The 17,145-nt window shown below is 43.1% G+C and overlaps 1 protein-coding gene across 1 annotated transcript in view; it reads right to left on the bottom strand.

The window, feature by feature from the left end:
* Positions 1 to 17,145, bottom strand: part of lrpprc (leucine-rich pentatricopeptide repeat containing) — a 64,150-nt gene that overhangs the window by 12,288 nt on the left and 34,717 nt on the right. The window contains exons 25-32 of the mRNA XM_030070381.1: positions 13,989 to 14,095; positions 8,974 to 9,042; positions 8,774 to 8,864; positions 7,851 to 7,993; positions 5,187 to 5,319; positions 4,797 to 4,923; positions 1,649 to 1,737; positions 1,356 to 1,560 (exon numbers count right to left, since the gene is read on the bottom strand). Coding sequence (XP_029926241.1) covers positions 1,356 to 1,560; positions 1,649 to 1,737; positions 4,797 to 4,923; positions 5,187 to 5,319; positions 7,851 to 7,993; positions 8,774 to 8,864; positions 8,974 to 9,042; positions 13,989 to 14,095 — 964 coding nt within the window. The remainder of the gene's footprint in view (positions 1 to 1,355; positions 1,561 to 1,648; positions 1,738 to 4,796; positions 4,924 to 5,186; positions 5,320 to 7,850; positions 7,994 to 8,773; positions 8,865 to 8,973; positions 9,043 to 13,988; positions 14,096 to 17,145) is intronic.

The following is a 17,145-nucleotide window of genomic DNA, read 5'->3' as shown; positions in this document are numbered from 1 at the left end:
AGCCCGCCCAACGGTGGCCAATCAGGCATGAAACCATCTTGCTATTCTTCACTTCCTGCTGTCCTTGCGAGTTGGCGCAGGGACGCCGCCACCGCATGGGTTGGGGTGAACGGCGCTAATGTGGCAAGTGGTGCGATGAAAGTTTGATGTACAATGTGTTTTATATTTTGTTCACTCTTGTTTGAGAGGCGTTGGAGCCAGAGTGGAGGATGAAGCAGGGGGTGGGGGTGGTGGGGGTTAAGTGTGTGTGTGTTTTTAACACATTAAGGAGATCCATGAATAATCCCATTAAGTTTGTGCTTCCTATTTGTACTTGACAGCCCCCACTATCTGTGTGCTTTTAATTTAAAAGTGTGTCAACCTGGGTTCTCCTCACATTCCTGCCTGCTGGTTATGCATTAAACCATCCACCCACCCAAACCATTCAATGTACTACTAAACATATAAAGGTAATCAAGTCTTAAAGGAACAGTTCACCCAAATAAGATACTTTATTACTTATCCAGAGTGCCATCTGTCCATCCAGAAAATTCCTGTGATTTGGTGAAGTTTCCAGCCTGCAGTGATCTTCCCTGTTTCCCAGTGTTTCACTGGAAACAATTTCGAGGCAGCAGCCTGTGTCTATCCTTTCCAAATTTGTAGATAGACATATATATACCCTGGGTCTGTGGATTATTAAATGTATTTGTGTCTGTAATTTTGGACAGAGATGCTGCTGTTTTCAAATGTTTAACTGAACGAATACCCATACGTCATTGTATTGGGCTGCAGGGAGAAAGACTGGAAACGTCACCAAATCACACAGAAAATATCTGGACAGATAGCCTGCCCTAGGGGCAACTGGAAAAATATCTTTTTTCGTATTTCCATTAATCTGTTCCTTTCAAAATTGACTTTGCTAATCATGTTGTGTCTGATATGCAAAGCATATGACGTCACAAATTCACAATGTAGTTTTTAGCCCATAGTTCACTGAAATACTGCGCCATTATTCTGTCTGGCCCACCTTGTACTGTATCTGTCTGTGCTCCATTAGCCGATACAGTACATGACTGGTATTTTTGAGCATGGATTAGAGGCGAAGGTGATCTGAAGCCAGTTTTCTCTGTCTTTCAGATCTAGGGAAATGTCCGAGACGCAGTACATGCCAAAATGTCTGTGTTTCGTACATGACTGAAATCCTTCCAACACTGCCGTCGCCGGCTGTACAACTTCGAGAGTTGGGAACAGTTGGATATTAGGCCAACAAAACAAACATGGACACCCTGACCGATAATCTCCTCAGTCCTGCCAAAATCTCCTCCTCAATCTATCAGTACCAGCACAGCCCCTCGCAAAACACTTGGCAGCCTTACTTCTTGATGTGTGCCAGGGCCATGTTGTTGATAAACAGCATGCTGGAGAGGTTGAGGGGCGTGCCGAGGCCCTTCATTTGTGACTCCACCTCCTGAATGCCCGCCACATCGCCGTGGCTACCGAGGGCCTGTACCAGTTTGGTGATGGCAAGTGGCATGGGCACCTGGTCCACCTGGAGCATCGACTTGAGAACTGCAAGGCCGTCTGGGGATGAGAGGAAGAGGTGTGTGAAATGAGTGGCAAGAGAGTAGGGGAAAAGGCGCGTGGGGGTGTATCTGTGTGTGTTTCTTACCTTTCACTTGGCCTCTCTTACTGTGTGTGATGATGAGAAGGTTGGTTGCAGAGTCACTTAGCTGGAAGCCTGGTATACGAGTTGCAGCACTGAGACAGAGAGAAAGAGCAATGGCCGGGAGAAATCATTTTTTTTAACCGGTACAGTGTTTCCTTGTCAACTAATGACTTCACAATTGTGTTTACCACATGCCTCAAATTCAAAAAGGAAGCAAAGAAGACAGTTTCATCCATCTGCTGAAAAGTGCCTTCTTTCTTTTATTCATTTTGACCTCTTGATTATGTTTAACCACACACTGTGACTGGGGTGATGACAGCAGCATGTAGCATTATGCAAAGGGTTGTACACCATGTTGCTAAAGTTAAACTCCACTCCCTTTTCAGTGGTCTAGAAGCAGCAAGCACTAACAATCATAGGAGATTAAATGCATGATATGATTTCTGCAACAGGTACCTCTGTGTCATGCCATCACAGACCAGAAGGAAGTGGAACAGTACACTTGCTACTGTAGCTACTTCCATTGTCACTTCTTGAAAAATAAGCAACCAAGGCACTCCAAGTGAATGAGGTTGGATGTGTTTTTTTCCCTACGCCAATAACAGTGCATGAGGCTTATTTGCTTGAGTCACATATTGTATTTGAAAAACGTATGACCATAGCAACATTTTGTATGTATGTGAGAATGTAATTGTATGTATTTAACTTGGTATGTTATCCTGCAGATCTTTAACAAAATGTCTTCTGGGGGTGATTTGATGATGTCTGGTGTCCAAAAGGACACTAAAACCCAACTAATTATTAGTCAAACGGCAAAACCGTCTTCTATATCTTCTACATCACTGGTTCCAATGGCAGTCTTAAAACTCTGTGGTATTTACCTTTCCTATTGATATGAATATTGAATGCTACGTTCATATTTGCGGTCTGCTATGGGTGGCAACTATGTCTGATAGTGCACTAAAATGAGGATGTTCATTCATTCTGGCTGGAGTTTCACCTCTTCCCTCAGCCTTAACCTTCTTTTCATGTTCAGATCTCTGTAGTATCCACGTCTTATGATTCTGTTGAGCTAAGCTGTCATGCACTTGTCCATTACACTAAGTTAAATTTAGAAAAGCAACAGAATCATGGTCCACAGAGAGAGGATAAACAGATGAATAGAGCAGTAGAGGCAGAAAGAGAGACAAGACAATGGGAACAAATCTGATTGACAGCGAGCCTGAGCCTCTTGTAAAACGCCTGCTGTGACCCTGAAAATAATATAGACATGAAACAGTTGATTGGTGTCATGGTGTCTGTGTGTGTGTGTGCAGTATTATTTTGTAGGGTGAGGCCAGGACAGAGTGAACACTGCACTATTGAGGCCTCAGGATGCCCCACCCTCTCCTTCCATCCATCCATCTTATTTGCTGTCCTTTCCAACCCTCCTCCTTTTCATTTCTTTGCCACTAAAACCTCAATAAAGCTCGCCTTGCTTTTTTTTTTTTTTTTTTTTTTTATTATAGCCCTGCGACCAGATTAATCCGCCCGCTCAATTGAGCATCAGGCTGCCAATCCTTATCGCCACGGCGACACCAGGCCAAGTAGCAGCCGGCAGCCACGGTGACAGGGTCGCCGTGGAGATTGTGGCGGTAACAGGGTCGCCAACGGATTGCCGTGGAGACCAGGCGGGTGGGGGGTCGGAGGGGGAGCAGAATTATTCTTATCGGTTGGGAGAAAATCTCTTGAGGCTGTCTCTCGCTCACCTTTTCAACCTTTCCTACCTCAACCACCCAACTCACTCACACAAAATCACTCCCTCTCTCTTTCGGGTCTAGTGCTTTAGCCAATGAGTGCAACATCTTCCACCTAAACCCTCTCCTCCTTCTCTCTCTCTTCATCACTCACTCACAATCCCTTAATCTCACCATTAGCGCCCCGCTGCTCAATTCTGTGCAGATTACCCTAAAACACACACATGCTTACAAAATGAATGCCTATAGCATCTTCACTAAGCTCATCTTTGATTAAATATACCCCTCCTTCCGTTACTCATTCGTTCTTTCTCATTTATTTCTCTGACTCCTTCCCATTTCCGTGTTTACCCTGTTCTTCTTGCCATTCTACTTCTCATTTAGACTGTAGATAAACCGAGCTTTTATCCATATAGGGAGGCCATAAACCAATTCAAGCAGAGTCTGCAGATGGGTTATCACTTGTACTGCCTGGCACTCACTGAGATGTGGATATAAAAATGATCTGATTATTTCACAAGAGTAGTGTTACAGTGTATAGTGTAGTGTTTTTAATCTTTTCCCTTTCACACAAATCACTTCTGGTGTTTTGTATCATATTTTAATCACTGTACTTTATTTTCAATTCCTCGCACCTACCTATGGCTTAGGTGATATATGAAAGAGCGATAAGGAGAAGGGGTCAAAGAGGAGATAAAAGAGGAACAAAAAAAGGGAAGATTACTTAAAAAAACAACAAAAAGCGCAGAGATCAGCGCTGTACTAAGCTCAGATCTCTAATGCCTCCGTCTGTCCATCCATTTGTCTCCAAGCTCAGGCCCTGATATGGCCCCCATAACACAGCAACACATGATACATTACTAATCGGCAGAAGACTGACGTGTTTCTGAGAAGCGGTCGACCGCTTCTCAGAAAATCAAAATGAATATGTGGCCATGAGTGTGTGTGTGTGTGTGTGTATCTCAGGGCTTAGTAAGAACCATTGTTTAAAACTGGGGTATAACAGGGCTGAGCGTGTCAATACACAATCATCACATAATCCCTGCCTATACTAAGGAGGTGCAGTCTAAGCCCGACATGACCAGTCATCAGAGTTTGTCATAATGTTCATGAGCAAGACGCTGCTGGAAAAAAAGAGCCAATCGATTAAGGTTGAGAAAAGTTCAAAATCCAATACAAAAGCTGCTCTTATTTATAATTATCTGAAATGAAGGGAAAAAAATATTTAAAAAAAAAATGAGATAGGTCCTTTGTACTGTTTAAGCTTTTGGGGTAATTTTGGGTACTTAGAGGAACACGTTTGAGCACTTTTGAGTATTTTTGGGACGCATTTGGGTGATTAGTACAACCTGTAAAAAAAAAATATATATATATCTGAATCGTTAGCTAAAGATAAAAACCTCTCAGTCACTCACATGTCTCTGACTACCATGGCATCTTCCAGGGCTCCCTCAGCCAGCAGCGCACGGATGACATGGTCATAAGGGGAGGGGCCTAATGCCACACCCTTTTTATCAGCGTCCTTCAGCAGTCCATAGGCTTCTGCAGAGAGCATCACAAAGAGTAAATCAATGAACAGAAGAATCTGACATGAACTTAATTATTTATATTATATTATTACCTAGTATTGAAATTAGAGCCACCTAAGTGACTCCAGATGCTTAAAAATATTTCAGTATGTTTCAGATGTTTGAGAGGAGAATGACTTCATTCAGCTTTCATCAAAAATATTCGAAGTTTCAAATGTGTGTGGTCCTAGATAAGTGTGATCTGAAACAGCAACACCAGGACCCCCTGCAGCTTACCTTTGGCTTTTCCCCTCTTGCAGAGTGCCAGCAGGCGCACCTGGTAGTCCGACCCACCCTCAGCTGTGGCGGGGGCGCTGGCTGACTTGGGCGGCCTGGCCTGCTGTGTGGCGGCAGCTTGTTCATACCAGGCCTGTGAAGCATGCACAGAGGAGGCACGCAGATAAAGCCCAGTGTGATGTTTCCCACAAAAGACAGCCACTTCCACCATTCAGCACTACACAAGTCTGGATAAATGTTCAGATGTGTGTGTGTTTGGGGGGGGGGCTGTGTGGTGCAATAATACTGGGCAAGCAGGGCAGGGTGTCCCAATGCTCGGTCACCCGTTCATCTTCGAGGGGAGGGGGTTAAGCTGTGCTGGCTAGGGGCAAATTAGGACTGGCACCCCAGGGGCAGAAGAAGTGTGTGTGTGTGTGTGTGTGTGTGTGTGTGTGCTGGAGAGGGGGTGACAATGTGACAGCCCCAGGGGTCACCAAGTTCATCGCTTCAGGCAACAGCAATCACTTCCTGTCTCATCATGCTGTGGACCATTGGTGCACAGACACACACACACAACACACACACACACACACACTTTAAAGTACAATCCAAAGCAGTGGGAAAAAATGCAGTAAGAAGGAATGGAGAACCCAAACAGTGAGAGAATGTTCAAGTTTTAAGTAAAAAACAATCCAACCTTATTATATTGACATTTTTTTCTATTAATTCTATGATTTTATCCAGACAGAGAGGTGAGGGCATTAGGTGGGACTTGAATTCACAATGTCACAAGCATGCAATATGAGCTGAAATAAGACACATCAACAGAGAGACCCTTCCCCCCTCATGTCTTTCCTGCACTGGGATTAGATAAAGGGCTGATAAAGTGCAGCTCAAATTTCCCACTGTGTTAAAATGGCATCTCAAGACGTGCGCCATGTCATCAATGTAAACATAACTTGAATGATGTTCCTTTTTCATACATGATGTCTTATGAAAACGTGGAGTATATTGTGTTATTTTTGTCTGGCAACTTAAAACCAATGTTGTCTATATTATAGAATAACACGTTATAGAGCCAACTGGCACTTGATAGCAATGGGAAAAAAAAATCAGACATCTAACAGCATCCAGTGCCCTCGACTCTCTTCCCCCTGCTGATATAACTCAGCATCCAGCAGCAGCCATATGGTGGCATTTAGCTGCTGGCTAAATTAGTCTGGCATTACAGACAGATAAAGGCGTAATTCCTTTCAGGAGCAAGCCTGTCTGATTGACCACACTTCAGATCAGAGCTTCAATCCTGTTTCCTCTACATGTAATGAACAGAGGCTTAAAGGCGGGTGGGGTTTGAGCAAGGGAGGGGGTGGGGGTTTGCATGGAGAGAGAAGCTCAGAGGGTTTTTTGGCGTTTGATCCTGTGATCAAAGGTTGAGGTCAGTCTGACGTGTGGTTGATCAATCCAGAAGACACATTTTCTTCAAAAACAAAAACTGTTTTGCTTTCACACAAATTGGTCTGTCTTTCTAGCTCATCAGTATGAAAATAACCAACCAACAGACAGCTGCATCTTTCACTGTGAACTGCAATTTTGAGGCATGTTTTAATTGATGTATTGGAAAATGGGCAGTAGTGTTTTTTTTTAAGCTTGACTTATCAGCTTTCTGGTCACAAGCTCATTTCTATAACATCCAGGCTACCACCGTCACCATTTCACTGTGCTGGGGATTTTAATGTTGGCCTCGCTATGGACCAGAAACTCTGAGGATGGAAATTTAAACACAGGCACTTTTGTAATTAAAGCTGGGTGATATCGACAAAATCAAATATCACAATGTCTTTGACCTAATATCTTGATATTGTTATTGGGATGATGATTGGTGCTTCCATAATTCATTTACACATGATCAAGTACGTAGCGGAAAATAATAACAACAGTTGCAGTAGTGTATTAAGTTCAGAAAACTGCGTCCTTTACTATAATGCAGGGAAAAGCATTATAAACCAGGACAAGACAGCACTTACAGCAACTGTCATGATATTATGATATCCAAACTCCTAGATGATCTAGTTTCATATCACAATATTGATATAATATTGATATATCATCCCCGTGAATGTGTCTACATATACGATCAGTGCTGGGATTGTGTCCATTGTGTTTAACTGTTATTACTTCCTTTGAAATTGTTCATATTCCTATCTTTTTATAATCCTTGTTCATAGTGTCTATATTGCTTACTGCTATTTATCATGTGTATACTGTAGATTCTGCTATTTATCATGTGTATACTGTATATTCTGCTATTTATCATGTGTATACTGTATATTTCTTCCAAATTTGCACATTGACCTACCTCTATGCACATTTTATACACCCATGCACACGGTTTTTTCTGTTTTTTTTTTGTTGCACATTGCTTTTTGCACACTGGGTTGTACTTAGGTTATTCTGTTGTACTCAGATCTTATTCTGCTATACTTAGATCTTATTCTTTATTTCTATTTTTTTTTTTTACTTAATTTGTAATCTGTGGATACTGCTGAAGAAAATGTGAATTTCCTGCGGGATGAATAAAGTATCTACCTACCTATCTACCTACCTACCATTTAGGACACCGCCATGGCTCTAGCACATAAGCATGAGAATTACCGAGATGTAAATATTACATCCACGTATTTTTACCTCAGGCACCTCGAAGGGCACCTCCTGGCCATTATTCTTCAGGATTTCTGCCAGCATACGCAGTGTCCTCTCCCTGGGAATGATGTTCTCCTCCTGCATCTTAGTCCACACTGCATCTGCCTTCTGCCAGTCGTTGGTGTGCTCTGAAAGCAACAAGACGCAAGAGTGAGAAAAGGAAATATGTGCATCACTGCGGTGTTTTAATTCCACCAATCACTTGATTAAAGTCATGTTGGGGGTCTGGACCGTGAAAAACTTGATAACCCCCTGCGTTAATTCATACTCTATGTAATTTGTTACAGTTTCAAGCAGTCTAGACACCATGTTGCATGTAGGCCACCGCGCAGCCAGCGGCACAGAGTAATTTCTGACTGCGCTCCATGCTGACAGAGGGCAATCAAAGCACAAATCTGGTCAACTGACTGACCCTCAACTACGCTGTAATTTAGGAAACAGACTAACTAGTGGTGTGTGTATGTGTGTGTGTGTGTGTGTGTGTGCAGGAGGGTGAGGGGGTTGTAATGGGTTGACAATCAGCTTTAACACTCCAATCACAACTGTTATCGGCTCTACTCTTCACAACTGCAATCACACCATGTCTTCTGCTTACTTCTGAGTGGCCCCGTTTTCTGGGTCTCTTTCTCTCTCTCTCTTTCTTTCTTTCTCTCTCTCCCTCTCTCTCTCTCTCACACTCACACTTATAAAACACACACCCTGAGGCTAGAGCCCTGTGCATACACACACATGCAGAGGTGGGAGGTTATGGCAGCAGAAGAGATTAGGCTAAGTGGGAGGCCAGGAGGGCTAACTGAGCTGAAACACACACGAATGAGAGTAAGAAAGAAAGAAAGAAAAAAAGAAAGAAAGAAAGAAAGAAAGAAAGAAAGAAAGAAAGAAAGAAAGAAAGAAAGAAGGGGCCTTACTGCAGAGACGGAGGATGTAGCTGTACATCTCATCTCTGTCACACTCAAACAGCTTGGCTGTTATGTCCACCATCTGCTCCAAGGCCTCCATCTACAAAAACACATTTCCAAATTACAGTTGGAATTTCTACACTTTTGCTTTCTTTATTGCTCCATCCAGACTGTGACTAAGTCAGCTACGTGCTATGTGTGTTTGTTACCTGGTTGCTGGCAATGCATTTCTCTGCATACCACTGCAGGCGTCCGGGCCTTGCTCTCAGCCCAGGGGTCTAGAAAACAGACAAAAAGAAAGTTAAAAGCAACCACAGTGGACAGTAAATAATATTAGCATCAACAAAACAGCCTAAAATTGAACAGCGCCTGGGAGTGTAAGTTGTGTGTGTCTCATACTGAAAAAGACAAAATATGCTCTTCCAGGCTGTGTTAATATCAGCATCTTGCAACATCTACACCACAGATCAAACAGCACAAGGCGGATCTCAATCTATGAATGACTATAAAAAGTCAATAAGATACAAGTTAATTATATGCTTGGGTGGCTTTCAGAATATTATGTTCCAACATAAAACCATAATGCATTACTTATAAGGTAACTTGTCTATTGATCCATGCTGACCCATTTAGACTAAAGAGCTCTTTCAGAAATACTACCATCAACTGATGTGCTTCATAATATCAGTCAATACAGACGGTTGGATGGAGGGGATGGATGAGTTAAAATCATAAATAATTCTGCAGTGAAACAGCTATTGTATATAGGTATTAGTGCGCTGGGTTTACATCAGCATTATACAGATAGATGTAGCTTAAGCTTGAACTTTAAACTCATGAGTAAATGTAAGAGCTGTGAGGTTGACATTTTTAAGGAGATGAATGGATTTTTCAGCTTAGACCAAAACTCACTTTTTGTCTCTTCGAGAAATACCTGACATCCCTCCCTGCATTAACTGTTTTCTGTCTTCCTACATCTTTCACCTTAACTCACTCTAATTTGCTCAAAAAAAATCTGCTCAAAAAAATCTGTTCCATTCCACCGTACCTGAGCTTTTATTTCATTTCCTGCTTGTTCTCTTTTACACAAATGTTCTTCAGCTGCAGTGATGCTGTCTGAACACCTTTTATTGTGACACTCATGCAAACAATTGTAAATAAAAGCTGTATGAATGAGTTTCAAATACATTAGCGGTGTGGCCTTAACAGCTGTCAATTGTTCTTTTTATGGAGATTTAAAGTACTTTCAGGACACAAAGAACATGTGTGCGTGTGGGCTGACACAGATTGATCTGGAGGCTCGTGTAGCTAAGACTTAGCCTGAAGAATGGAGGGGTGATGACGGGGGCTGATGATTATTATCATGGAATAACAGCGATCGGGATTTCATCTGTCTCTTGGGATTGCGCTACTTTGATACAATCTGAATAAGACCGGGATTGAGGATCTCTCCCTCCCTCTACTCCCTGGTAATCTGCTTCACAGAAAGAGAGGGAGAGTGAGAGATCCGCCAGCAAGTTAATCTGAACTGGGATCAACAGTGCTCAATCCCCGCTGGCCTCTTTGATGGGAGTCTATCATACCACGACAGGAAGGGTGAGGCAGGAGAAGAGGGGCTCAAACCTCTCGCTGCAGATCCCTTCCTGCCGTCATCCTCTCCTCTTTCAATCCCCGTCTCCCACTTTCAACCACTTCCTCCAAATCTCCTCTCCTTCTCTCTCTCACCCTACTTCTCCCCTGCCTCGCCATCCCTCCATCCGTCCCAGGCAAAGGCATTATGTTCTTACCCGGCCAGCCAAAGAGACAAATTAAAATGCGTTGCACTCTCTCTCAGTCTGTCTAATCTGCTTAGAGACTAAGGCCCAGTGCAAGTGCTCCATCTTTTCCCTCTGATTTCCCTTACTTGGTAAAATCTCCAGGGCTCAGAGCAGCCCTTGCACGTCTAGTCTCAAACACACACAAGCACTAACACACACAAGCACACACACACACACACACACACACACACACACACACACACACACACACATCTAGGGGCTTCTAAACCTGTCGAGACAAATCTTCCTAATCTGGGCAGAAACAAAATCCACTGGAATACGGAGAACACACTTATTTTACACACACACACACACACACACACACACACACACACACACACACACACACACAGACACAGGTGGATCAAGCAAATACAAAGAAAGTAGTAACAAAGAAAAGCCAGCAAAGACAATCACTTTCAGAGCAAGGTAATATGGAGAAAGGACAAGTAGATCAGATTATAAAGACAATCCACACACACAGGTGAGTGTGTGTGTGTGTGTGTGTGTGTGTGTGAAGTCTTCATACACTAAAGCATCCTTACACCTTTCTCTTTCATTCTTGCATGAGCACACACACAAAACAGAAAAAAGACAGTAGTACAACACCGTGGGGTAAACCTTAACCTCTTCTCACCTACACTTAACAAACCCTCTCCATCTCAATTCCTCATGTTCTAATTCCACTAATCACCTGGCCACTTAGTGCACACATACCTCAACACACACACACACACACACACACACACAGCCAAACACCCTCTCGCAACCCCTCTCCCTAACACAAAAACACCTAATGGCACACCACTCTTTAGCAATACTACCTAACCTTGACCATCGCACACACACGCACGCCGCACTAATAGCCCCGGCCACCTGACAATCCTCTACCTAACCATGACCATTTAGTGCAAAATTGGCCACCTTTCTCTATCATTACATTTAATTAGCTGTGATTAATCAGCTGCCAATTATACCAAACACAGCCTAAAGAGAGACACCACTCTGCACTGCCACTTGACGCTCTCACAGGGAAAAAAGTATTTGTGTGTGCGGATGCAGGTGATAGATACGCCTATCAAACTTAGCTATATCACCCCAATGCTATATCCATCATAGAATAAGTGACAGAGGGCAGAGGTGAACTTGCTCTTCAGCAACGTCAGTTTAAACATCTACACGGGTTAAGTGGGCAGGGGCATCTGAAACCTGACATCAAAAAGGTATTTTACAACATTTCTTACTATTTTTAGTGAAAATACTCATGAAAATAGATGGTGACACACTAATAGTGACCACTCTGGAGACCTTCAGTCGCTACACTCAGTTGTTCATGTACTGAAAACATAGCAGGAAATAATCATTCTATCATCTGTGGGCAATGTTAACCCATGTAAGATTATTTGCTGGCTTCATGAGACTTTTGCTTTTTCTCATCATAAAAATGTGACAAACCAAACAGGAAAAACACATCCTGAATGTTATTAGCTTTGGTTCAGGGTATTAGCTGCAGTAGCTAAGCTATTAACCTAGTCCGTACTAACACCCCTTAAGGAATGATATAAAAAGCCTTTTTTGCATTGTGCGTACTTTACTGACTAGCTTTAATACACTTACGCTACCCGAAGTAAAAGTCAAAGTTCGAGCCATATAAGACACTCAACAACGGTCTCTATTCTCAAAGTTTTGTTTCGAAAGCTTGTTTTAACAAAAATTGTACCGTTACCACTTACAGAGTTGCTGATTTCTGCATGTACTAATAGAGTTTGAAGGGAATGTGTGATGTGTGGAAGTGGCAATGGTACAATTAGCGTTAAAATGTGCTTTATAAACAAAACTTTTGCAAAGACAATGTGTGCAAAGTAGGCCGAGAAGTTAGCCACGACAGCTGATAGGCTGGACCAGAGCTACAACGATAAGCAGTGACAACAGATGCTCGTAAACTTCTCAAGAGGTGTGTGCTGAAAACTGGATGGTCAACCCAAGTGGAGAATCATTACATTCTCTACAGGCTTAGCTTTGGTGCTCCGTGGCCATGGCAACCCAACTAGACCACACCTTTGACTAGCACCCAAACAGACTCGGTGCTCAGTGATGCTTTGGAGCTTTTTGTCCACCTGGCCTACATCTTCCACTGACATCAAGAACACTGTGTGCACCTGCAGTCCACCGACAGGGCTATCCAATGGTGCAATCTCACACACCATGGGCACATGGTTGCCTCTCTGTTATAAGTAGGATAACAGCGACACAATCTAACATGAGCAGGATGAAAGCCACAATAACAACATGCCAATATTTAAGAGGGATTGGCAATCTTCAATAGAGATAAATCCTTGTTTTAGCGCGTACCAGGATGCAAGGGGAGGGGGTTAGAGAGGGAGTTAAGGCGTATTTTTACTTGTTCTCATCCTGATCAGACAATCAAATGGCCTTGTTTCCCCTGCTCTGATGACAGGCTCATCCCTCCATCCGTTTATTCATCAATCTTGCCATCAATCTATCCAGACCTTTCCCCTTCATCCATCTGAATATCACTTATCTGTCCTCCTTGCCCTTCGCTTGCTCTCTCTCACACACACACACACACACACACACACACACACACTAATCCTCAGGACTTAACAGTAGGAATAAAGATGATACAGATAAAAAAAAAAAAAATCAGGCCAGATAGGGCTACAAAAACAAAAGTTTGTCATGAGGCAAGAGGTGCAGATGGGTCGAATAGCCAGTAGTGCCAGTAGCCAGCTGTCATCTCTCTTTTGTGTCGGACTAAGGGAGCAGTATCAAAACCAACAAAAAAAATATCCAGTCAAACAGCAAAGCACAGAGTTCCGTGTTGAGAGCTACAAGCCCTTCATTGTCAGTCTAAACTCGAGAGAGACCGGTGCTTTCCACTTTCAGTCATGTTGCAGTGAGCTCCATAAAGAGGGAAAAGTATATGAAAGCACTTGCGCGTTATTCAGTTCTAACCTTGGGGACTGATAACAAAAACAAATCCTTTGAGCGTAACTGACTGAAAAATGACTGGCAAGTTTCTGAAGGGAATTCAGAGGCATTTTGACATGAGGATGGTCCCGCATGTCAAAGGGAGCTTTCTGTCCAAGTAAAGCGAGGTTGATGGATACCTTTGCAGAAAGCCACAGCATGCCTTCAATGAGCACTATTTGTTGTTGTGTGTTAAATATGGCAGCAGATGTAGTGGACCTATAATGGTATGATTTGGAGCTCTAAATGTTTTCAAACACATACACACTGCTAAGCCTTTTAAAGACTTGACCCGAGGATGAAGTGAAACGCCTTCCTCCACCTTTATAGAAGGTTCTAAAGTGTGAAGTAGATTTCCATCTTCCTCATCCCTCATCAGCCTTGTTGTGTGCGAGTGTATGTGTGTGTGTGTTTACCTCGATAATCTTGCGGGCCTCACGGTAGCGACCAGTCTGCATGAAGGCGAAGAAGAGGTCGTAGAGCATGGTCATCTCTCCTCGCTCCTGACTCACAAAGTCCATGGCTGAAGACAAAGATAGTGACACACGGAGACAGAGAGAATCAGAGCACGAGAGAGGTCATAGGAATAAAATGAATAACAATGCATGCAAGGTGAACAAACACACCAGGCACTCCGTCTTTTTGCTGTGATTCCATAATTTGGCACAATGGTGCAAGCACAAAGCAGCTCCAGCAGGTCTAGTCTCAAATACAAACTCACATACACACACACGGCCCAAATGAATGCCTAAGCCCTCCGGTGGTAAACTTGCTAAAGAGCTCTGCTCAGCAGTTCAGCTCCAAATACTATCTCAATCCAACAGCTTCAGGACAGGTGGGGAGCTGGCAGCCCCACGCACACACACACACACACACACACACACACACACACACACACACACACACACACACACACACACACACACACACACTTCACTCATACTCAAACTCGATGCAAATGAACTTGCACACGTCTTGGAACAGAGACTAATCTCTCTGTATTTTATTTGCTCGTATCTGGATTCAAAAGAAAGATCAATGAAGTGTATTTGACAGTTTCTGTTTCACCTACAATTCACGGTGGTTGGGACACTGTGGCTTTGCAACTTATCACTAACACATCACGTCACGGTTAGGGTTGACATGATGTTATCAATCTTGATGCCTTAACGATTACTTCTTACAGTTTTAATGCCTAAATGATTCTCTTTTTCAATTCCCAAAATGGGGTAAATACTTCAGAGAGTGATGTGAAGAGCAGTACAAATGCATGGCCAACTCCAGGTCACCACACCTGTGATTATGCACCTTCACACTTATGTCACATGTTTCTATGATTATCAAGTGCTCAAGTTCACGCTTTCATCCAGTAAGCAACAACTGGGACACGCACACACTTTTACATTGTTACACAAAAACTCTAAAAGTAATGGCACCGTGGGGCGCCCTGCTGGCTCACTGGATAAGAGCGTGTTCCACTTGTTAAGGCTGAGACTGATTGCAGCGTCCTGGGCTCAAATCCAACTTCAGGCCATTTGCTGCATATCATCTCCTCTCTCTCCCTGCCTTTCCTGTCTCTCAGCTGTGACTATTAAATAAAGCAGAAATAGCTAAAAAATAATCTTTAAAAAAAAAAATGGTACCGTTATAGAGAAACATTACAGCTATTACTTGTACCCTTCTGCTGTTGAGCGCCTGTCCCCTGTAAAGACTCAGGAGATCTGAATTTTTGACCCCAGGTGTAAGAGAATTAAATATTTGCTTAGACATCCCTGTTGGGAGGACAGTCACAATCTGAAGAGGGCAGCTTTAAGATAGACTGAGGTGTTATATGCTCAAATGAATTAACTAAAACTAGAATTCTTGCTGCTGTTTTCCAGCTTGCAGTTGAAAGCCTCTCGATGAGACATCTGAACATTCCCAGCACAACCACATCACATCAAATGTAAACGCCAAGAGGAAGAATAATGACAAAATCCCAAATTTAGGAATTGCTTATAGAAATCATTAGTCTTTCAATGTTGTAAGGGCTTCTTCCGATTCCAGTTCCATTAATGGCCATCTCTAGTAACAGCGTACACCTAATGAGGACAAGTTTATACTGGATAAGCTGACATACACAACTTGCATCCAGTGCATTAAATGATACCAAAAGTGTGTGAGACATGAATCTGAGGGAGACAGAAAGAGGGAGTCTGGAATATCAAAAGCTCCTGTAGCGTTTTTCTGAACAACATCCAGATTAAAAGCATGTGTGAGTTCCTCTTGCCTTGAAACAGGTCAATCCCCACCGTGGATACAAAAATCCTCAGAAAAACCTGCCACCTTATTTTGCTGCTGATGCAAAGTCATGGTCAAAGTTGTGAGTCTAGATAAGACAACACGCTTCATGGTTCCAGTGTAATGTGGGCCAGTGGAAACAGCTGCAGTCTTTGAAAATGAGCAAGTCTGATGTTTGCCGTTCAGTATTTCACATGAGGCTTCGTGGCAGCTTGATTTTCCTACATTTGGGCACTGCAACAATATGGGTCCAAATGGAACAACCCATGGTGCGGCCTGTCAAGGCACACAGCATGAACTCCCAAAACCATCAAGGTGAGTATGAGTTATGTCACATGCCACCCCATGGTCAGCACTGGTTTAGATGCTAGTCTTTGTCAAGCAATCAGGGCGAATGTCATTTTGCTTTTTGAGGGTGCAGCGACAGACTCGGAGGGGCTGTCACCTTTCAGGGGGTCAGAGAAGAGGGTGGGAGGGCAGGGTGGATGAGAGAACATGTGGAAGCAGAGGAGAGGGGGAGGAGGTGGAGAGGTGCTCGACAGCAAGGATCCAACCACTCCAGAGCCACTCGCCCCCGTGGCACATTGAACTTGACCTTTTTCACCACGGCGCTGTCGACATTATCAGGAAACTGTTGAAAATGCGATCAGCTGACATGCTTCAGAGCAGCCCTGCCCTGACCTTTTCTCACTCTCTGGCCCTCTTATACGCTCTTGGAATAGTACACGCTTGATACGCACACGCTTAACACAAACACTGCACAGGCACTTCATTTTCTCTTTACCACACACACACACACACAGATGACAGAGTGCTAGTGTCAACCAGAACAACTTCCACACAGACTGAGCTGGACGAGGGCTAATGTTAGAATACAGCTGCAAATAGCAATAATAGGGGACGCTGCTACTCTGGATCTTGACAAGAGGAAGTTTGGACAAAAAACTTTTGTGGGTTGTGCTGTTTGTTCATTTTTAGACATGGCAGGTTTATAATAATAGTAGCTTTAAGCCTCTAGCTATGTGGAGATTATTGGCACAAAGTGAAATAATGCATGAACCTTATTTGTGATCGTCATGATATAGTTTGTCAAATTCTATTGGCTTTAATCGTTGGCTTTGTGTCACAAATTTTCAGCACAACCTGAGGTTGTGATCTGTGTCCTCAGTGTGGATGTACTGATATGGTTGTTTGATGCCGATACCCATAACCAGCATTCAGGATCTGCAGAACAGGTGTAGCTTTTTTAGACAGAACAGTTGTTTTTTGATCAAAAGATCATATAACCTTTAA

This window comes from Myripristis murdjan, chromosome 15, assembly GCF_902150065.1.
Source record: "Myripristis murdjan chromosome 15, fMyrMur1.1, whole genome shotgun sequence".
Taxonomy (NCBI): Eukaryota; Metazoa; Chordata; class Actinopteri; order Holocentriformes; family Holocentridae; genus Myripristis; species Myripristis murdjan.
This window is presented reverse-complemented; position numbering and strand designations above follow the sequence as displayed.